The sequence below is a fragment of the Eleginops maclovinus genome, chromosome 22, assembly GCF_036324505.1.
Source record: "Eleginops maclovinus isolate JMC-PN-2008 ecotype Puerto Natales chromosome 22, JC_Emac_rtc_rv5, whole genome shotgun sequence".
Taxonomy (NCBI): Eukaryota; Metazoa; Chordata; class Actinopteri; order Perciformes; family Eleginopidae; genus Eleginops; species Eleginops maclovinus.
In genome coordinates this window covers 12,789,465-12,811,455 of record NC_086370.1, presented here as the reverse complement: position 1 = coordinate 12,811,455, position 21,991 = coordinate 12,789,465, and the positions used below count along the sequence as shown (strand labels likewise).

At 38.3% G+C, this 21,991-nt stretch overlaps 1 protein-coding gene and 1 long non-coding RNA gene across 4 annotated transcripts in view; one reads left to right on the top strand and one right to left on the bottom strand.

The window, feature by feature from the left end:
- Positions 1 to 11,533, top strand: part of LOC134858524 (uncharacterized) — a 20,615-nt gene extending 9,082 nt beyond the window's left edge. The window contains exon 3 of the long non-coding RNA XR_010164967.1: positions 11,452 to 11,533. This is a non-coding gene — a long non-coding RNA (uncharacterized LOC134858524). The remainder of the gene's footprint in view (positions 1 to 11,451) is intronic.
- col21a1 (collagen, type XXI, alpha 1) overlaps positions 1 to 21,991 on the bottom strand; it is a 23,073-nt gene extending 1,082 nt beyond the window's left edge. The window contains exons 1-28 of one of the 3 annotated variants that reach the window (XM_063874386.1): positions 21,855 to 21,991; positions 17,131 to 17,258; positions 16,384 to 16,944; positions 16,043 to 16,208; positions 15,735 to 15,963; positions 14,028 to 14,198; positions 12,434 to 12,511; positions 11,432 to 11,512; positions 9,482 to 9,544; positions 9,024 to 9,077; positions 8,899 to 8,952; positions 8,736 to 8,789; positions 6,227 to 6,280; positions 6,086 to 6,139; positions 5,952 to 6,005; positions 5,535 to 5,588; positions 4,137 to 4,181; positions 3,987 to 4,040; positions 3,841 to 3,894; positions 2,810 to 2,863; positions 2,538 to 2,609; positions 2,418 to 2,453; positions 1,743 to 1,787; positions 871 to 903; positions 634 to 780; positions 472 to 526; positions 200 to 391; positions 42 to 119 (exon numbers count right to left, since the gene is read on the bottom strand). In XM_063874386.1, the coding sequence (XP_063730456.1) occupies positions 42 to 119; positions 200 to 391; positions 472 to 526; positions 634 to 780; positions 871 to 903; positions 1,743 to 1,787; positions 2,418 to 2,453; positions 2,538 to 2,609; positions 2,810 to 2,863; positions 3,841 to 3,894; positions 3,987 to 4,040; positions 4,137 to 4,181; positions 5,535 to 5,588; positions 5,952 to 6,005; positions 6,086 to 6,139; positions 6,227 to 6,280; positions 8,736 to 8,789; positions 8,899 to 8,952; positions 9,024 to 9,077; positions 9,482 to 9,544; positions 11,432 to 11,512; positions 12,434 to 12,511; positions 14,028 to 14,198; positions 15,735 to 15,963; positions 16,043 to 16,208; positions 16,384 to 16,944; positions 17,131 to 17,227 (2,689 nt within the window). In that variant the 5' untranslated portion in view covers positions 17,228 to 17,258; positions 21,855 to 21,991. Of the gene's footprint in view, positions 1 to 41; positions 120 to 199; positions 392 to 471; positions 527 to 633; positions 781 to 870; positions 904 to 1,742; positions 1,788 to 2,417; positions 2,454 to 2,537; positions 2,610 to 2,809; positions 2,864 to 3,840; positions 3,895 to 3,986; positions 4,041 to 4,136; positions 4,182 to 5,534; positions 5,589 to 5,951; positions 6,006 to 6,085; positions 6,140 to 6,226; positions 6,281 to 8,735; positions 8,790 to 8,898; positions 8,953 to 9,023; positions 9,078 to 9,481; positions 9,545 to 11,431; positions 11,513 to 12,433; positions 12,512 to 14,027; positions 14,199 to 15,734; positions 15,964 to 16,042; positions 16,209 to 16,383; positions 16,945 to 17,130; positions 17,259 to 21,854 lie in introns of those variants that run through there. The other 2 variants (XR_010164966.1, XM_063874387.1) reach the window with 2 other exon arrangements.

Below are 21,991 nucleotides of genomic sequence, written 5' to 3'. Positions count from 1 at the left end.
AGCACTAAAAAAAATACCGAATAATCAGCCACATGATTTACCTGGAGGCCCTGGTGGCCCTTGGTCTCCATTGGTGGTCCGACCCGGGCTCCCTTTCTCACCCTTGTAACCTTGTTCTCCTGCAAACAGAAGGGAACCTGTTTAAGCATCTTGCAAAACAGCTCTAATCGCACACTGTAGACTTTGGCACTGGTTGTACCTTTCAACCCATTAACACCGGGGTGCCCTGGCCGACCAGGGTGGCCTGGCTGTCCCCTGGAGCCACTAAGTCCAGAAGGACCTCGGAGTCCCTGGAGCCCAGTTGGCCCTGGAGGACCAGGAGATCCAGGCCGGCTTTGACATCTTGTACAGCTGCTCTGCTGCTTGCTCAGCATTAATATAGGCAGCTCAGCTATGATTGACAAAGAAAAAATATATTTATGACGTGATGAAACACACAGAAACACATCATCTGCCAATGATGATACTCACACTGAAGGATCTCTCTGCAGATTTGCCGAATGTGATTGTCCGACATTTGACTTGCCTTGAGTATTGATCAGAGTATTACATTATGTTAGTCATAATCAGATAAAACATCAGAATAAAACACGTAATGGAGAATAAAGTTAGCACAAGGTGTAGCACACATACAGGTCTTCCTTCAGGTCCTGGTGGGCCACCTGGACCAATGTCCCCTGGCAGCCCTCTGGGACCGGGTTGGCCAGACTGGCCTGATTGTCCGGGCCGTCCCACATGACCTTCTTGACCTCTCTGCCCAGCATCTCCTGCTGTCCCTTTCTGGCAAAAATACCACCCCAGGGTTAGCAATACAAAAGATAATTCAGTTTGGAGGGAGGCACAGTTAATAAAGCAATCAACCTAACATACCTCTCCTTTAAGTCCCATTGAACCAGTGGAGCCCTGTCAATGAAATAATTATTAATAGAAAAATAGAAAACATTCAAGAAAGCACAAGGCTGGACAATTGTGTTGATTTGTAATAACAGAAACTCAACTTCCAGAAAAAATACATTAAAGATCAGTGAGTGGAGTAATCCTTAATCTAGGAAATAAAATGGTTTATTATGGTTTCAAATGTGTAGCATTTCAGAGTCATGAACAAGGAGTTTGTGGCAAGCCATTGTAGTGCCACCTATAGGCTTAATGGCATCACATTTTATGTTATCACTCTGATATTTACCCATGTCATCCATATGCAGTTACAGTTTCACCTGCATGTGCTCGCAACTAAGTTAATTTGTTTGAAATAGGCCATGATTTTTATATTTTTTTCTACAAGAAATAGTGAAAGAGTCATCACACAAATATGGTTTGGATGAGGAGTGTCCTGTCCTGTTTATGCTGTATTGATAGATTAGATTTGTTTTGTACCAACTCCTTATGAATTCTTTTCCCAAGAACAAAATACTGTTTCTTAGCCTCATTATTGGGAATGAGTTAAGATGCAAAGTGGTTGTCATACACATGGCCACATGATGGCGCTATCCACACATAAAACTTATTCACACTTTTGGAACTTTCCTCGTCTTACAGGGAAAAGATTCATTGTCCGTTCTTGAAGCCAATATTTAAGATATTGTTCAGGCTTAATTTGCACAAAAATCTAAATTAAACAATTTTAAAAGACATACTTTCAAATATCCTATAAAATATGGTTATTTTATAATACATTTTCACACTACTTTGGCCCATTTGTTGAAAGTTTTCGTAACACAACAAAGCTGATTGAAAATACTTACAGGTCCCCCTGGCCGACCCTGCTCTCCTTTTTCACCGTTAATTCCCTGATGAGAAAACCATTAGACCAACGTCACGATACAATCAGTCATTGTTTCAAGAGCAAGACTAAACTTTGCGCAGCATATGGTTTTGTAGATGGTAATAAAGGTAAATCCATCCATTCAAAACATGATTGATGCAAATGTGTTCTATTTGTGGGTGATAATATTTTGAATTACACACATTATTACCCAGTAAACATCATGAATATGATTATACTTCCTCGTTGCACTTCAAAGGTGATAAATGAACAAATGTATCCAGTTTTTTTTTTATGTATTCTGAAAGTCAGCAGAATGGCAAACGTTTTTTAAAACATCCGAAAAGCATATTGCTTTCCCAAACCATAATAAATATGTGAAAAAATGACTTTATTTACACTGGTTTATAAACACTCATGTAATAGAATATGATCCTCCACTAATAAAGGGACGCTAATTATAGACAATTATTTCCACACTGTGATTGCAATGAACTGAAGTCCTTTTTCAATAGTGATAAACAATACTCTAAAATGTATTAGATTTATTGAAATCTAATAAACTGAGTTACTATTTAGGTTAGCATTACAGAGATCAACATGATCATAGCACGATCTGCTTGGGTGACTAACCTGATTATGTCATGAATCTTACCTTCTCTCCTCTGTCACCTGCATTTCCTCTTTGTCCCTGAAAAAAAAAAAGGATTTAATGGGATTAATGAGGAGAGACGACGGTGTCACAACACTCACAGAAAAAAGTATGTAAAGATACCTTGCTGCCCATCAGGCCTGGCATGCCCGGGTGCCCCAGCTGACCTGCTGTCCCCGGTTCTCCTGCGCTCCCCTGTAATAGTTTTAAATGTAACACCAATCATTAAAAATAATAGCACCTTTATTTATAAACTGCACGACATATGTTGTTGCACTGTGAATAAATACATGAAAATTCACTTGCAGCTTTGATGATTCAATTAATTATAACAGCATTTTAAATCAGACATAAAGCCAACTGGTTCATGTTACATTATTTAAATGGAAACATACCACAGGCCCCGGGGTTCCTTGTATACCTGGACTTCCACTTTCACCCTTATTCCCCTAGATTAAGACATAAACATCTCTTATGTTACAAAAATACAATGTAAGAACATCCAAAACACATAAATTCACTGACTGGACTGCAGCTGTTTGTCATAATTCATCATCATTGATGCGTGTTTTACTTTCACAATGTTTGGTGTATTTCAGTCTGACGTTCAATTATGTCTAAGCGTGTGCTTTCTTTTCCAGTTGAACAAGCCTCTGTAATTGCAGTCTGAATCACTGCCATAAAATCAAAGTATTGCCTCGCTGTCCATAAACTAGCTTTTCACTTGTGTGCCATTTACCAATACACATTGGCTTGTTAAATCCAGATCAGCTAATGAAAAGTGATTAGGAAACAGAGCGCCCAGACCAGACAGGCCCAGACTGCTTACATTTCCACTAAAATTCCACTGACGAAAGCAGTAAGACTGGATCATCGCTTAATTTAGCTCTGTCGGTGTGACCAAGAGATCGTTGCTTGTGCTAAAGTGTTTTTCAGAAAAATATAGACCAAACAAAACATGCGGTGCTGCTGACTAAAACAGCTTTATATTCCTTTCAACTAACTCAGCTCCAAAGATTTAAATTTTTCCAAACTATTGAAGCTATCCACTGCTTTTATGGCTTTTGAATGTAATGTCATATAATGCCACACTTACCCATATTTTTTGGCAGCTGTTTAACTATTCTATATTGTTCTTGGACTTAGCTAAAATCATGACATCTCGGCATGCAGCTTGTCGGTCTTTAATGCCAGCTTGTGAGGATTGATCTGCAGTATTGACTTTTCTTTGTGCTCATTACCCACAGGATGCAGAGGGGGATAAACTCACATTATATGTAGTGTACAGTTAATCCATTTTAAATACTTTTGATGACTGTCGGCGGGATGAAAGTTATTGATTGTTCTTTGTGGCTTTGTGTCACTCAAAGTAAAAGGTCTTTTTAAAAACCTCAAAGGGGATTTTCTAACAAGCATACATGATTACCTTAGGTCCAATTGATCCTTTAAAACCAGGTGCGCCAGGTAAACCCATTTCACCCTACAGGAAAAGAGAGAATAGCTTTGGTAACTTTTCAGATTCAATGTTAACTCTTTGGTGTACACAAGAATAGTCAAACATATTTAACTCACATGAGTTCCAGCAGATCCTGTGAAGCCCCTGGATCCAGGCAAACCAGCTTCCCCCTTCAATGAAATCATGCCAGTCAAACATGATCACAGAGAGGGACGCAAAACTATTTGTTTATCATATTTTCGCATACATTAGGTACAGGAACTCACCTTTAGTCCATTTAAGCCTGCAATTCCTGGCAATCCAGGCATACCCTGGTAGCAATAAAACACATTAGGCCACTGTATTGCAAATCAATATATTCAAGATAGAAAAAAGAACATGTCTCGGAATCTGAAATGATACTGAAAACGGTATGAATGACCACAAGTTTCTAATTCATTATTTTTCACAGTAAAATAATTGCTTTAATGTGTCAATAACAATCATTTATCTGTTCAATAAAAGGAACTAATTGAACAGATAGGAAGCACTGAAATTAAAAATGTAAAGGTCTTCCAAAATATAACCTTATTTAATGTGCTTGCTCTGTGCAGCAGAAGTGCACTATTTTAAGCACTATTTCAACGCTTAAGATCTTAAGATATAAATCATGCTGCAAATAAACTGTTCAAATGTTTTATTTGCTGAATAATGCAATAATATAAAAAGTAGTTGCTCTAGTGCCTGTAGGGAAAAAAAGGAATGCAGATCTAAATGTATACATGAATGGTTTAATAAAATAAAAGTTGATGTGTTTCCCAACATTCAACAGAACTACCCTGGGAAGTTTTGTGTTTTGACATTATTTTTTTCTGAGATAAATGCTTGCAGATGCTTCGAGGTTGCCTCAGACTGAAGTTTGAGTAACATATGTTCTTAGTCAATACATTTGACAAGCAGCGAAGAGACAGAAACGTAGTTTGAGCTACCCAGACACTCTACCTACGTATAGGTGAGGAAATCCCTGTCTCGGGGCAACACTTAAGCGCTAACTTCATCTTGTTTTAACTTGAGGAGCTGCACTGCTAATCCTGTCTCCATGGATACATTGCTGACTCTATTGTTCTGGTAAGGAGAAATGGCTACAGGCTTCTGGAGCAAGTGACTCATCTTTTGTGGACCCAACACAAACTTTTGGATAACACTTATACTCATGATCAGTGGGGTGGCTGCCCGGTTGAAACACTTTCTTCCTAAAACAGATTTACAGCATTTCCTTGCTGAGTTGTTTCACTGCCTTACATTACAGCTGGAGACCGCTTGTTGCATAACAGGGTTATCCTGGGATGACCTACAGGGGAAATACCCTTAATTTACTGGCTGTCAGGGGTAATCTCTGTACTGCTGCCAGTGTTTTAACACAGAGCCGTACTACAGGGAAACACGTTATGCATTCAAATCTGCATGATCCTCTTCTGCGGTGTTTGCCTTTTTTGATCTTCTGTAAATTACAGTATCATTTCATGTCAGCTTCAATGAGTAAACCTTGATTTGAATACCACGTGACAAATATTTTATATTTCATACATGCACAATTTGCATCAAAACCTCAATTTGCTCTAGTCAGAGCCAAGATTTGTCACCTCAAACAAATAACAAATGTTCACAATGTTTTTACAACTCACAGGATGGCCTTCCCTTCCATCAACACCAGGAATACCACCAGTCCCAGCTTCTCCCTTAATACAAAAAAGAAGAAACAGTATTAATACATCACATTCTAATCCAATTTAGTAGTAACACGACCTTAATTTGAAACATCACAAACATCATTGAGTCATATTTTTACACGCCATCGTGGATTAATTAAATAGGCATCAATCTAAGCTTTGATGTGTACAAAAGTCAAATGGGGTTTAGGAAAATACGAGGGAGACACCAGGACTCTATGACTACATTTCCATGGTTGCCAAACATCAACAATACAACTCTTAGGAAAAGCATAGGCTGTTAATGTGCAGCTTAGCCAACATTAGGCCTCCATTATTCTGATAATCCCTTAATGAGCTTTTTAACATTCTGCAATTTCAAAGCAAGCAGACCTTTTGACCTTCACTCCCTGGAAATCCGTCCTTTCCATCTCTTCCAGGTAAACCCTGAAACCAGAGAAAATGATTTTACACAACTATAGGGGTACATGAGCTTTGGATTCGATTTGGAATTGTTTTAAACATACAGGTTCTCCAGGAAAACCTGGTGGCCCAGGAGGTCCCGAATTTCCCTTTTCTCCCTGGAAACATAATGTCATCAAGTTGAGTTATATTATTTTATTTCTTGGGTAGTTTGTATTATCCATTAGAACTTTATGCACCCTTACCACTTGCCCAGCCTTTCCAGGTAACCCTGCAATTCCTGTTAATCCTATTGAACCCTGGAAACAGTCAGAAGATTAGGAAAGATCATTAGACAAAATCATCCATGTTTCTCAGAAAGAGTTGGATTCACAAGTTATACTGTACTGCTTGGGAAATAAGCAGTTCATAAACGCATTGTTAAGTCTACATGGTCACAATTATGCAGTAATTATTTGACGTTAGTCAGCAGGGTTTGTTTTTCTGGGACAGACACTGAGGAAAGTGTCTGTTGAATGGTCCCAGACCCTGGAATGATCCCTCACTGCATTTTCACATTTTCACTAGACGAGACAGCACTTGAAAAAAAAGATAGCGTAATTTAATTTCAGATTTTGCTTTCCATCAACCAAAAATATGGTAATCGATTGAGTATACAGCATAAAGCCAAATGACGTGTTTATCACTGGCTGGATCAGTTTGTTCCCGTCATTTGCAAAAAGAATGAGTATATGAAAATACATTTTATTTCAAGTTTTGAAAATGACTTTCTTTAAGTTTCAGCTGAGTTCAACTTTAAGTTTACAAACAGGAAGCAGTGATATGAAAAAGGATTTATGCCTAGTTCTAAGTTGTGCAGTAAAGGCACCATCATAGAAGCCAACTGGTAGTCCTTGGATTGTCTTTATCCCGCGATAAGTATGGGATTGTGTTGGCAGTACCACTTTGTTTGACGCAATGGAGCATTAAACATGGGCAGCTGCTAGCATAGGTAGTGTAAGCACTGACAAGTGTGTTGTAATCTAGGGAATGCAGGAAAGATGCAAGAAAGACTTTTCACTCACTCAAGTTGAACTGTGAGTTTCTTAATAGGAACACAGATTTCGCAAAATAATGATGTAGTTACATTGTTGATGAACTACAGAGTTCTTAAGCACAGCTTGGTTGGAGACATCATTAGCGTTGTTCCTTCAAAGCAACTGTGGTGAAGAACAAGTAACTCAGACTAAATACAAAAACATAGCCATTATTTTGGCAAACATTCCTTCTGCCTCTTGTGTCCTTAAATGATGTGCATCTGACTTAATTTAGCAGACATCTCATGTTTCTGTTCTCATCATCCTATCCCAGGAAAATAAGATGACACCGTTGGGTGGCCTTAAATTATGGGTACAATTGGGTGAGGTAGATGTAAATAGGTTTCCAAAAATATACCTTACTATACACAGAACTATGAAATGTTTGTGATATGTCGACCCTCTTTTCAGAGATTATTTTCCATGAAAGAAGTGATGGAAAATCTCTAGCATTGCACCCCTCTAGGTGCTCACCTCTGATCTTTTATGATGCCATTACGCTTTTGAAATATCCAACTATGGGATTTTAACAAACCGCTTCGGCAGACCATGAACAATGATGATAGTTAAATCCTAGAAGCATTACAGAAAGCAGGAGAAAAGATGCAGTAAACCCTCCTGACCTTAATTAATGCACTGCTCTGTATTTTGTTTGTGGTGACAAAATCCAAAGTACTTTACCTAATCAAAGAAAGTTGAGAAGATAGTCAGGACACTATTAAAAAACTAAATGTGATGCATCCTGGACCTGTGAGTAACACTCGAACATTGGGACAGATGTTACGGGAGGATTTGCTCCAGGTGCAGACAGCTGAGACCATTTTCAATATGACATTGCAGGCAGGAATCTCCTGTGGTCACACTGATTACAAGGTACGATGACTTGACAGAGAGGATATAGACAGGATGCATTACCTCAATGAAAATATCGCTTAATGGCAAAATGTTAACAGCTATCAAAGCAATCCGAAAGATGGATAAAGCTGTAGGACTGTCAGGTTTCTGCTCCAGTCTGCTGTGACTGTCGTTGAGGCCTTCAATGGTAAAATGCTGGATCGTTTGGGAACTGCTTGCTTTTGTTGGGTAATTACTGTATATCACGCAGCATGTATGTTTTGTAATCTGCATGACTGAGCAGTAGAAGAGAAAATTACACCCCTCACAGTGGTCTATTGTAGTTTTTTGGAGTGCGATATGATTGAGCGGTCATGCTTCTGAGTCTGTTTCGTTAGACCATTGGGTTTTCTGTCTAATGTCTTTCTTGCACCTCAGACCTTGCTATAATTGTTTATTGGAGAATTCTCAGCAAAGTGCAGAACAAAAGTCAGGAAATATAAATACAATGAAAGAGTCTGACAGCCCTTACTCCCTTTCTATAGAACTTGCATTTTTTACCCTCCCGGAGATTATGGCTTTATTTTAATAACATATGGTCTCTAGAGTGATTGATGTGACGATGTTCAAACGATTCAACTTAATGTGTCTAGCAGGGATAGCCTTTCAATCCTACATTTGATCTCGTAAAAAAAAGAGAATTTACCCTGATGATTTAATCTATATCTGTATTTTAACCATCACTTGTTATTTCAATGGATATCCCTTTTACTCAGAAATACAGTATATTGAAAAACATATGTATAGCATATTATCAAGTATTAAGAATAATTAACATCCCGACCTTCTCTCCTTGTTGTCCAGCTGGTCCTTGTAATCCAGGCACACCCCTCTCACCCTAAAAAAAAACAGAGTTAGTTTAGACCATTGTTGTCGATTGTCAAATATTGTGCAATAGCTTAATTACAAAATCAATTTGGCAACAATGTGATTTTTGACCTTCCTACCGAAACACCTGGCCTTCCTTGATCGCCTTTGTACCCATCTGACCCGCGGGAACCCTGAGAAGAGGAACAAAGTAAACCAGCTTTACATACTGTATTTTGGAGGCTGAATTTAAGTTTTTCATTACCTTTACTCCTGTTGGACCTGGTAGCCCTGGACTTCCTCTAATCCCGGGGATACCCTTCAAACAAAAAAAGACGAGAGATACTCACAATTGGTTAAACATTTGAACCACCTTAACTGTGTGCATTTTCTCTAAGTGATTCTTTGCTGCAGGGTAGGTTTTTGATCACGCTGTAGAACATGTGGTTCACTTTTGGATGGTTTTCATCACACAAACTCACTGCTATGCTTCCACCAGTGGTATAATCAGACATGTTTTTTATTTACCCACTGGAAGAATAACTATATTTACGTATGCAGCGGTTTTAACCACAAAGGATTAACGAGCAGAAACTGTCAGGACTTAATGGGTACATTAACTTAATTGGTATGGGTACTTTCTCAGATGCTGATGCGGATACCGCTTTGTGTTTTTGGCGGTTATGATCTGTATGTTTGTATATTGAACTATGTAGTACTCACAGGCTTACCATCAGCACCAGCAGGTCCAGGCTGACCAGCTTTGCCAGTGTATCCTTGTTCCCCCTAAAGAAAGTGGGAAGAGTTCATTTAAAATTGTTTGCACATTTTCATCGTGCAATCTACAAGGTCCCCTATTATGCAAAATGCACTTTTTGATGTCTTTTATACATAAATATGTATCCCTGGTGTGTAAAGAGACTCACAAAGTGTCCGAAAATACAACCCTCTCTCTTTTCCTCCTTACCCACATCTCTAAAAACGGGGGTACAAACGAGCTGTTCCAGATTTGCTGCGGATTTGACATCATATCAGAAATGTGGGCTGGCTTTACATTGAACTCCTGGCAATGTCCCACCCACGTGACACGTCCCGACCTATCATCCACAATATACAGTCGCGACCTGGATCCCCTCCGCAGCACCTCTGTGTCTCTGTGCAGGATGTCTGCAGGAGGGACTTAGAGTTGTTTTATATATAATATTTATAATGTCACTGTTCTAGTGGTAAATACTGAGAAGTGTTTCAGAAATAATGCTTGATGTGGTTTTGAACATAATATGGCGTTTAATCATGGCAGCATTTAGCTGAGTTTCTCCATTAGAAACTTCTCTCTTCAGACAGAGAGCTGCATGATGCTCCAAAGGGGCGTGGCCAGCTTCAGCTCAGCTCAAATTTAAAGCAACAGTCACAGAATCAGCACTTCAGGAACAGGGCTGAAATAGAGGGGTATGAGGCATGGGTACAGTGGGGGATCTGTTTGGTATTTTGAGCAAAACACTTCACAGATAAGTTTTGTGTGGATATTGCCCTACAATATATTGTTCAAATATACAATAATAGGAGACCTTTAAAGCAGCAAAATGGATCCATTTTGAAACATATCTGGCAACAATATACCTTCTCTGGCGCAGATTGTAGATTTAATTTATCTTTTGAACAATGCTTAGTTGTTTTATGTAATTTAAGATGATCTTGAACACTATGTTGGGTTTTAAAGAACATCTGCAAGCCTGCCATGGTCCCAGCATTTTGGATCTATTAGTAAATGCAGTAAAACCTGGATGTGACACTATAAACACAAACATGCCTGAAACCATGTAGGTTTTATTAACAACGAGTGTTGTTGCTGAGGTAATATCTCTCTAAGGTCTGGGTGTAAAGTTTTTATGACCGGGGCTGCCATTATTTGGTTGATACACCACGATCAATAAAGGGAAACATGTAGGCTTTATACCCTATTTGGGTAATTTTCCATTCAAACCAGTGTTTATCCTGAGCAATGGCCTGGTTTGCTTCAAGCAAACAGCACATTAGGATCTTACAAGGCTAACCATAACTTCCTAACAATTGCTAGCCGCAATTTGCCTTACTTTAGAAAAGAGACTATAATGTTTGTCCATAATTTGTTTTTTTCAGCAGGTAACTGTGTATTAAGGAAATAAAAGTGCCAAAACTCCCCAAACCACACAGTTTCTGGCACCCAGGAAATCTATGTTTACAGGCTGTAATGACTGTAGTTAAATTTGATCTACTGTATTGGAAAAATGTAACCTCAAGGGTTCATCACTTAGACTCATCAGACACAGAAAGCAGCATTTAGACATCAGTTCACATTCCCTCAAAGCTGAGCTGTCTCTGTTTTTTAACAAAAGCCATCTAGTCTCTTTTATCTCCTAAGATCACACATAAACCATAACTGTTAAAGATTATCATTTTCTTTTCAACAGAATACAGTTTGCAGTAAACATTAAACCAACTGTATGAACACTGAGGACAAGGGGCTCTGTATTTAACCAAGAACAGACTGTCTCTGCATGCATTTCTGCAGGCTAATTTGGCTTGTAATCTGGTTTTCAGTGTAGCAGTATGTGCTGTATATTGAATAAGCAAATGATAAAATACAAAGAATCAAAAATATTATAAAAAGAACAATGTCTTTTAAAAACTGACCTTTATTCCTGGTGTTCCAGGGGATCCAGGAGGACAAACACAGGGTTGTTGAGTTGGTTCAGCGTAATCGGGACTGTAGCACTGCAATGAACAAAGACCAGGTATTGTGCGCACACACAGAGTTATACATATTAGAGGTTGAATTTTGAGTATAATAGTATATTATATTTTAGTTTTAGTTTTGGACTATTGGTTCAACATTTAGAAAATGAGTGACCAGTTAATTCATGTTCAAATGTTTGTGATAGTCACAAACTCAAATACTGAACCTTAAAACTCATTAATGCACTGAAATAAAAAATATATATTTACTATATTATTAAAAAAGCTTTCATAACCTGCTGTGTTCAACATACTACATCTATATTTTAGGTCTCTGCTTAAATATACACAGCCTAATCTCTCTCCCAATGTTTGAAAAATATTCTGTGTGATATCAGACAATCTTACATCAAGAACATACATCAAAAGGAAATGAATTACATAAATAAGCCATTCAAAATCACAGAGAGAAAAAATAATCGGTGTTATACTTGGCAAGCATTTCTAATTTCAGGCTAATCATCTTGTCTCTTTTGATATTTTTATCTCACATCATCACATTAAAAGCATTATTTAGCGCTGACTCTTAGGATATAGCCATTTCAAAGCCAGCCTAATAAAAGGCCAGTGCTTCACAAACACAGTTAGATCCAGCAGACATTTAAAAAAGTACTGAGTGCAAAATGTTTGAACCCGACCCATGCGTCTTCTTCCAACACATTGTTATGCATCAACAGATGTGACTTAAATTGATATGCTGAGTGGACACTTCCACTACACAATACTGCAGTACACTGCGCTGAATTGTATGGCATGCAGTATGAAATGTGGAGTGAAATGATGTGCTTTAAAACAGAAGCAGACACCGTTGGACAAGATGGGAAGTAGGTGAGAAAAAGTTATCTTTGTTGCTTTTGGACCGAAAAACACGTGCAGTACGAAGCAGACTCTTGTACTTACAACCCCGGGAATTTCACATGCAGTCTCTCGGTTATTCTGCTCTGGGTCACAGTAAATGCGAAGTTTCTGGATTTCAAACTAAACAACATTTGAAAAAAGAAGAAACTCTTGTTAAAAACACAGTGGCTGTGGGAAGCTCCAAACAAGCTGACAAAACAAACATGGGGGTAATTTTGCAACGTTAAGGTTGCTTTTATTAGTGCTTTGCTGCTAATGAATTGAAATTGCTATTAAACTGTTAAATTGCCCTCATTGGGCATTGAGCAGCTACATGTTGCCAGACCTCCCTCAGTGTTGGAAGCGTTCTAAATCGACGTTACACTTTTCTTCCATTATTTGGTATTTTGTTGATGTTGGGGTAAAATGGCTCCAGAATGTCCCGTACGCTGTTGCACTTCAGTAACCCATTCAAGCCGAAAGATAATCCCAACTCATGATTTATATTATTGTTGTCCTCCTGAGAACACTAGTATGACTGCATGTTGGGGGCATTAATCAATGTTGAACAATATTGTTTTGTTAACAATAACAGTGTCTTGTATTTAAGTTTAAACATGGTAGGAATGTGTGCTGTGGTCTGTTGGTTCATGATAATGTAATGTTGTTTATAAAATAGCATTCGGGTACTTTCAGATGTCCAATTCAAAAGAAATATGTTTCCAATTATAAATGTATTTATCCAAAAATGATCCTCCACTCACTGTTGAATGACTTTAAACAATGTGATCCTTCTAACTATGGATCCATACACACAATAAGCCAAGCTGTGGCTTATGTTAATATCAACAGCTATTCTGGTGTGACAACATACTGAGGGTATGTAAAAGTCATTAATTAATTACGTTTTGTTTTTTCTTTAAAAACTGATCATTTTTTCTGCACATACCCTATCCTATTATTCCTTAAGTAATCCTTTGGATGAAAGTTATTAAATCATATTTATCTATAAGAATATAAAGCCAGTCTTTTTTTAAAAGGAGGGTGGATTAATTACACGATATTAAATGTATTTTTTCTCCATATACCATTATAGTGGCCAATAATGCAATGCAATGACAAACCTGCCTACATGCTTACATATGTGCCTGAAGTCAAATAGTCAATGTGTGCTTTGTTGCATAATACAATTGTTTTATCATATCAACACAAACAAAGAAGAAGTATTGTACACAACACAGTTGCTCTTCTTTTCCATATTATTATCAGTACATTAAATGTTGTGTTGTGATAGCAGGGATGTATTTGCATTGAATTATCACACTACATTACCTTTTGCTTATTACAACACAGCGTAATTATGATTTATCGCGCCATTTTTCGGAGCAAAATGTGCTAGTTGAGACAAATAAAACAAAGATTAATAAGACCTTGTGGAGAAAAAGGCACATTTTCGCCAAAGATTTATTGTCCGCAGAGTTCCACATGTTTCTCAGGAGTTAGCAATAAACGGTGTATTGTTATTTTTAACAATGCAGAAATACTCTTCAACAAACTCTCCCTCTTTCTGTTGTCCAGTACACAAACCACTAGGTTACAGTTCTGGCAACAATCAGGTTTTTGATAAAAATAGGATTCTTGATGTTATTGAACTTACCGGGACCGTTGTTTCCTTGCTGACATATTTCCCGACTTGTGTTTTTCCATTGATGAAAATACCAACAGGGGGCTCCAAGGTTTTGGTATCAATTACCAGGTCATCAACATAAAGAGTCACATCATCCTCGGTGACCAGCAGACGCAGCTGGTGCCATTTCTCATCAAACAGCTTTGTTGTCAAAGAAAAAGAGCGAGAAAAATTCATTAATTAAAACAGTACAGGCTGTCAGTATGCTGATCCATCCATCCATCCATCCATCCATCCATCCATCCATCCATCCATCCATCCATCCATCCATCCATCCATCCATCCATCCATCCATCCATCCATCCATCCATCCATCCATCCATCCATCCATCCATCCATCCATCCATCCATCCATCCATCCATCCATCCATCCATCCATCCATCCATCCATCCATCCATCCATCCATCCATCCATCCTCTTCCGCCTATCCGTCAGGGTCTTGTCTGCTGATAAAGACATTCGAAAAACCTTTTGGCACCTTGGAGGGTGTGTGTTCAGTGCTGTTATTGTTGTCAAGAAAAAACAGGTGTTTAATATTTTTCTAAACCAACAAAGTAAAAATGTATTTGTTGATCTGTTTGAAGCCTGATCAGGGTCAGTCATGGATTTATTTCGAAATATTGTGACATTTAAAACCTACTGCAAGAACAGGCTCTTAGGAAAAGGTATTATAAAAACACTACCATGCAATTTAGGAATCCCCATTTGGTTACATTACACACATGCATTATATATTGTTTTTATCTGTTCTGAATAAACTGCAGTTGAGATAGTCGTTTGTTTATTGATATGAATTATATGGTAGCGTTACTTTTGCAAAGGACAAGGACAATCTGCTCATGGTAGAGATGTGGAGTAGCTTCTACTTTTTAAAGGTTGAACACATTTCTGAAACCCAGGCTTATGTACAGTATGTAACCTTGTTGCTGTGTGAATACCTATTCACACAGCAACAAGTATTGTGTTTGAAATAAATGCTTAAACCTTGGCGATACATTGATTTAAAGCAGTTCACAGTTTCTCTCATAGTTGTATTATATAAAATAACTAAAATAATAAAGAGAGGAATACCCTTTGAGCGCCATTGATTACTCTGATTCTTGAACAAGTAACACACATTTATACTCAGGATTAATAGCATAAATGTATTATTCAGGCTCTTAGAGGCATAATCCATCAATTCATATTTTCTTTCAGAACAAGAGTAAGATTACAATCACGATATTCAAAATAGAAAGCTGAGATATCCTTAATTATCTACATTAGTCTCATAACAAAATGCTGGATCCTAACTTTCCAATAATGCAACTCAGTTTATCTTTATGTTTGATTCCCTCTTTTTGGTCAACATATAGCCGTTATTTGATTTGACATCCACAAAAGCCTGTGTTGCAATCTCTTTGTAAAGTAAACTGTACATAAAGTGTTTGATCAGTAAAAGTGCCCTGCGTTAGCAATTCAAAGAGGCCTGTTTGAAACGTGTCTGTTTCGAGCTTCTGGAGAACTGCTCCTCCAAACTACTTGCACTCAACCCTGCACTTCATCATGTCTATAGCAATACACTATCCCAGTATGAAGACGATTGTCGACAAAATGAATGACCACTCGTACAAACAGAAATCTTATCCTTCCATTGTACTAAATTCTGAAATAAATAATTCAAACTGTTGCCGTACCCTTTCTGTTTGCTGTGAAAATGTCACAGTTTGAATTCCACTGGGATCCTCGCTGGTTGTGGTGAACATTACTGTGAACTGTTCTCCATTTAGAGTCACCGCCATCTGAGGTTTCCCATCGCGCGTCTGTATTCTCCACACATCCCATTCCTCCATTGCCACCGCTCCTGTATACCTCAGTGTGGCCACAAAAACGTATGATGGCGGCAGGCCATCGGGAAAAAGGGTCCTGGATGACCAGATAAAAAAGTCAATCAACTTGGGAATACACTGGTGGAGAGTAAAAATAATAACAGCAAGCTGAATACCGTGTGGCTTCACTCAAGTCGACGCGAGATGTCACTTGATAGGCCTTGGTGCCGTAATATGCCCCTTGAGTCTTCTTTGCTTTTTTTGCCAAATTTAAATGTAACAGAATATCAAAACCCTTTTCTTCACGGGAGTCTGTGGGGATTTTGGCTGGACAAACAGTCTCTGCAACAAAAAAGGAGTGAAATAAACAGACATAAGGATAAGTAGAGAATAAGTGAGATAAGTATGAATTATGTATTCGGAGGTGGAGTCACAGCAATGATACTGTCACAGAGTAATATTTGACTGAATAATATTTGACATGTTTAGCTTCAGACAATGAACTGCAGCTGTTTACCTTCACAGAGTTTCTGTCGAATGATCTGTATGATCCTGGAAATACCTTTGTAGTCCTCAACCGAGAAGACATATTTTGAATATGGCTTGTTTGCAATGTCGTTCAACTCGGACTCTTCTGTCTCTGACCCAACACCAATTGCAAACAGAATGACTCCTTTTTTTCTCGCTGCCTCCGCTGCTTTCAAAACCTCATCTTGAGACTTCCCATCTGTGAGAACAACAGCAATCCTGGAAATACCTGCCGGTCCACGCTCAGAAAAGCCAAACACTTTGTCTGTAGCAAACTTAATGGCCGTTCCAGTCCTTGTATTTCCTCCCATGTAATCAATGGACTCCATCGCTTTGATGAGTTCTTTGCTGGAGAAATGCTTCCCCAGGGGTATTTCTATAATGGGGTCATCACTGTACTGGACAACTCCAACCTGGGTAAACTTCTGTCCAATGTTGAAGCTTGATGTTATGTTGACAAGCCAATGCTTTATTAGTTCAAAATTGACATCTTCTACACTCCAAGAGCCGTCTAGAATAAAGACCAAATCACATGGGGCGGTCCTACAACCTGAAGCAGACAGGAAATAAACAATCAACGTAAACACAATTATTTCCAACAAATCCAATCTAGTTAGGTGAAATACATGAAATTAATTTACAGCAAATACCTTTGCCAGTTGTATGCATTCGATTTTTAATGTAAGGAAAACAAGCAAAACAAAGTGTGAGAAAATGAAGGCAGAAGCACTCTTACTTCTTATTTCTTCATCTTGAGCTGCACTAAACAAATGGAGAAGCATGAAGCACAGGCATCTTAAGACACAATGCATGGATGTCGCTTTGTAACCCATTATGCAGCAGTACCAAGTTCCAATTGTGCACCTACAGGGAAAGGGAAACACATGCTTTGTATTGCAGGTAAAAAGGGAAAAGGACAATGCAAGCATTTGTGACATGTGGTCTCTGTTGATTCTTGCCTTGACAGAAGTAAATTAGTATTGTTTTTCCATTATTGAGTTGTTTGGCTGCCATTTAACCATTGCCTGCATATACCACTATTTGCACTATACCTGCATTAACATAAAATAAGTAATATTAAAGGGTGTGTGATTCCTTAAAATAAAGATTCATTTAAACATCAAAGGCCAATTAATATCATGTATGTATGTAAAAAAACTTGGCTACCAGAAAGGAGTATTTTGGAGAAAAGATGCTTAACAGTGAATCTGAGACCTTATGAGGACTCATGGTTTACTCAGCAGTAAACAGTATGTATGTGTACTTCTTTCTTAAGGCTTACATTTGTTGGCCACTTGGGGGCAGTAAAACAAAATTGACATATAATCACCTTGTAAAGTTGAAATCGCTAATTTTTTGGAAAACATATCCTGCATATCAGTATTTATTTTGATTTAGGTAATTATCCACACAATGAATGTTTGTCCATTTTTTAAACTCTCTTTTAGCTCTGTTTTTGGTTTCTACTAACTGAAATAGATATCTGGTTCATTAGCTGCTAAATCTTCACTATGTTTACATGCTGGTGCTGATAAGTGCTGGGCCATTATACAGTGGGTTTGTCAGAGCTCTAGAAACAGCTGCAGGCAGATCTCACTGAGGCTGTCAAGTGCAAATCCTATCACCTGTATTTACTTTCCGCTAAGTAATTCATGTCTTCCCTACCACTGCTGCCACAGAAACCTCTGTACTACCCACAAATCCCTAATTTTCTCACTTGTACCATGCGGCACACTCCATCTTTCCAGTCTTGCTGCACAGCCGCAGTACACCTAAGCATTTTCCCTTCAAGCCTCATCCACCACATCCTCACATGGCACTGTCGGCTTTACTAAATAAACAAGTCTCTGAAACTCTGACCACAACTACCCTTAAACCATTGCTCACTGTTTCCTGTGGTATCATCAGCTGTTTCCTCAAATCTGCAGCTTCTGCCCATCTCTGCCCGCTTCGGCTCAAATAGAACACGACTGCCCAGAAAATCTTCTCTCCCACACTTTTCCTTCCTCATGGATAAAACCAATTATAATTCTAAATAATTACTGCCTTTAATGATGAAGTCATTTTAACCAGTTTCCATCTTGTGCTACTAAGAAAACTCTCAGTAGTGTTTTTATCAGTCATTCTGGGTGTAAGACTATTCTAAACATGGCAAAATGTTTGAAAATATTAGCAAGTCTGAACAAGGAAATTGACATTTTTGGAAGTAAAACAATTTTGACATATGATTAATCGCTTTTGATTTGCCTCCATGCCTTTCAACTCCCTCCAGCTGTTTTGTATTTATCCATTATGTTAGTTCTGCTAAAACAGCCTTCCTTTTGATGTTTTGCCCGACAGCCGTTCTTTACCTGAATGATTGACTCAATCAATAATGATTTCACAGCATGGGCTCAGCCCTTAAGGTTTCCCATTCTACTCCCGCAGAGCAACATCTGTCCTGTACGACTGACTGCAGACTGTTGAAATGCCTTTCCTTCACCTGAGGCCCTCAAAACAAAGAAGCTGATGTCCCAATATAACCTCTTAGTGCTGAGATTGTCAGATTAGATGATGGTGGTTGAGGTTCCTCATATATTTGGTATCTGATCTATCTAGCATAGTCAAACATTTCCCTTACCTAGCCTCACTGCCAGTACAGAACAAATACTTTGAATAACTGTTTTTTGATTTATGCCATGTAGCTAATATCATTTGATTGAGGTGTTTGGTTGTAGGTGTTTTTGTAAAGATTTGGTATCTATATCTCCATTTTGTACTAATCCATGTCTCCATGACATTGGTGATCCCCTGACTTTACGTCTATCACCACCACCAACAGGTCAAAATGTCTATTTGTCCAATACTTTGGCAAAGCTCAATACACAATACTTTGTGTATGATGCTAATTTAGCATGCTAATATACCAAACTAATATTGTGAACATGGTTAACATTACACCTGCTAACCAGTAGTATGTTGACCTTGCTATTGTAAGCATATTTAACATGCTGATATTAGCATCTAATCCAAAGCTAGCATGGCTCTTAATGTTAGATTATTTATCACATAACAACAAGAGGGTAATTTTGACAAATTACAACTTTTCAGGTGACCCCAGTCTTGGATATACTTTTGCGCCACAAACTCAGAAGGGAAAAACGAATCCGTAATGTCAAGGCAAGAGCAACACAAGACAGAATGCAGTAACACGGTGTCATGTCAAATACAAAACAATGGCATGTTACATATGTGCTATTTACTGCATTTCAAAAGTTCATTTCAGTACAGAGTGAACACTTATATTATTAGAGGTGCTGCAAACAACATGTAGCATTATAGTGGAGTAAAATGATGGTTATGTTCATGCTCACATAATTAGTGATGAAATGGGATATTAAGAACCACGTAAAACAATGACAAGAGCTGTGTTTACATTGTGCATGTGAGCAGAGGGTAGACATTTAATAATGCCCATTTCTTTGACTGCTCTATCAAATTATCTTTTACAGTATTTTCCAACACATGAAAGGAAGAAAACTGCTGACATCCTAAAAGGAGGCAGTTACAAATGAGGAGCAGATATGCTGCATACAGTAGAAGAGGCAGGACTTGTGGAAGGAATTTGATATGAAGGAACAGATCTTACACCTTATCCATAGCTATTTCTGAATGTGACACATGAAGGTCAACAATACAGTGGTTATAGGGCACAACCCATTGGCCTACAAAATGTTTTATTACCCCACAGCCAACGAGAGGTCACACTCTTTAACGTGACTGCATTTTTCCACCATGTAAACTCAGCGTTTAAATAACACAGTTGAAGGAGGCGTTAAGCTGCAATAGTTGTGCAAGCCATTTTCTTCAGAATTCTCCCCTCTAGAGAGCCGGAGGAGGCTGGTGGAAAACCCCCTCATTGGCAGGGTCCAGTCAGGATGACTTTCCCCGCGACTGACTTTCCCCAAACGCAGTGTTTCTACACCTCTGCTCGAGCCACATGGAATTCATTTACACCATCAGACGGTGAAATGCCAGCTGTGGACTGTGACCAAACACATGTAGTCATGATGAAGGGGAAGCAACCTTCATCCAGGAATGAAAATGCAACATTACACGTGCTGTGCTAAATGCTAAAGTAGGAGTGCATGCATAATGTAGCAGAAATAACAGGTGCACTTGTAGTGCAGGTTAGTACCAGACTTATTGATATCTAATGTTATTGGGGCAGCACAGCCACTTTGTAACTCCAGATTTGGGGACTGAATGGCAGAACTGTAACATAAGTATAAATACTGAACAAAACAAAAAGTCTGAAGGCTATAAATAGGACTACCACGAGGAATTCATTTTGAGTTTTACCATTTGTTAGTTGGAAGAATGTGCACAGATTTATGTGAGACTGCTGTTCAGGAATCTGATGAACAAAATATTTACTTGCTCAGATGGGCGACACTGAGTCATCAGACAGATTGTAGGACAGTGTAAGACCAAATATTTAGTGCTTTACAGGGTATACTTCCCTTTAAAATGACACTTTTACATTCAGCAGGAATCATAACAAATTGTTGAAGTTATGGAGCCCAGAGAGAAAATATTTTTGTATTTGTTTTCTACCTGCACTTTATGTTATGCAACGGCATGTTTTAACTCCACTTGAACTGTTGGAAGCTTAACTTATCTGCTGTATATTTGGCTAAAAGGAAATGGTTCCTTTCCAGAAAAAACAACTGCTGTTCCTGCTGAATGGGTGCCAAGATCAGCCGGATTTATTGCTGCCAAGTTCTTCCAGCAACAAGGGAAAGCCAAGCCCTATCTGTTGTTCTCTCCGTGGAAATCTGTTCAACTGATTCCAATAATGACCAAACAGATAAATAATGTCTCGTAAAACTGAGATGCTTTCAAAATAGTTTCTTTTCACAAAATACATATTATTGTTGTCCATATACATGCAAGTCTCACATCTGTAAAAAACATTATGAGTACAGTACATGCAATGGCGTGGTGCACTATGCAGTTTGCCTGCCCAGATTCTAAGAATATGAAAGAAAAATCCATTTTACGAGAAGTGAAATGGCCAGGAAATTTTTCTGAGCTGATTCCATTCATTCTTTGCATGACAGTAGAACAAACAAGGGACTGATAACTGGGCTTAATGTCTTCAATATGCAACTGTAGCAGCACTGACTCTGTAGGACACTAAAGTAAAAGTTGAAACAGTGCAAAAACTGTAACTTATCTGAACACATCAAAACACATACAGCACTGTGCACTAAATTAAAAACACTATAATCAGCCCAAGATCTCTCAAATGATACTAAAAACTGACTCGTTACATTCTTCTTTTGATGAAATAGAAATTGCAGGTGCGTGATTGTGCATAAAAAACAACAACACCAGAACACTTAATGCCAAACTGAATTTCTAAAAGTCTGAAATAAGTCGCCTCAGAATAGTAAAACAATGCAAGCAAAAAGTTACCAGTTAGTGTCCAAGCCTTGTGTGAAATCCTGTTAATCCTCTCATTGAATGCCAGTGATCAATACTGTTCAGAGCCCTGGGTTTACAGAAAGTGAATTAGGGGAGCAGTGCACATGTTTCTCTGCTGAATGAAAGCC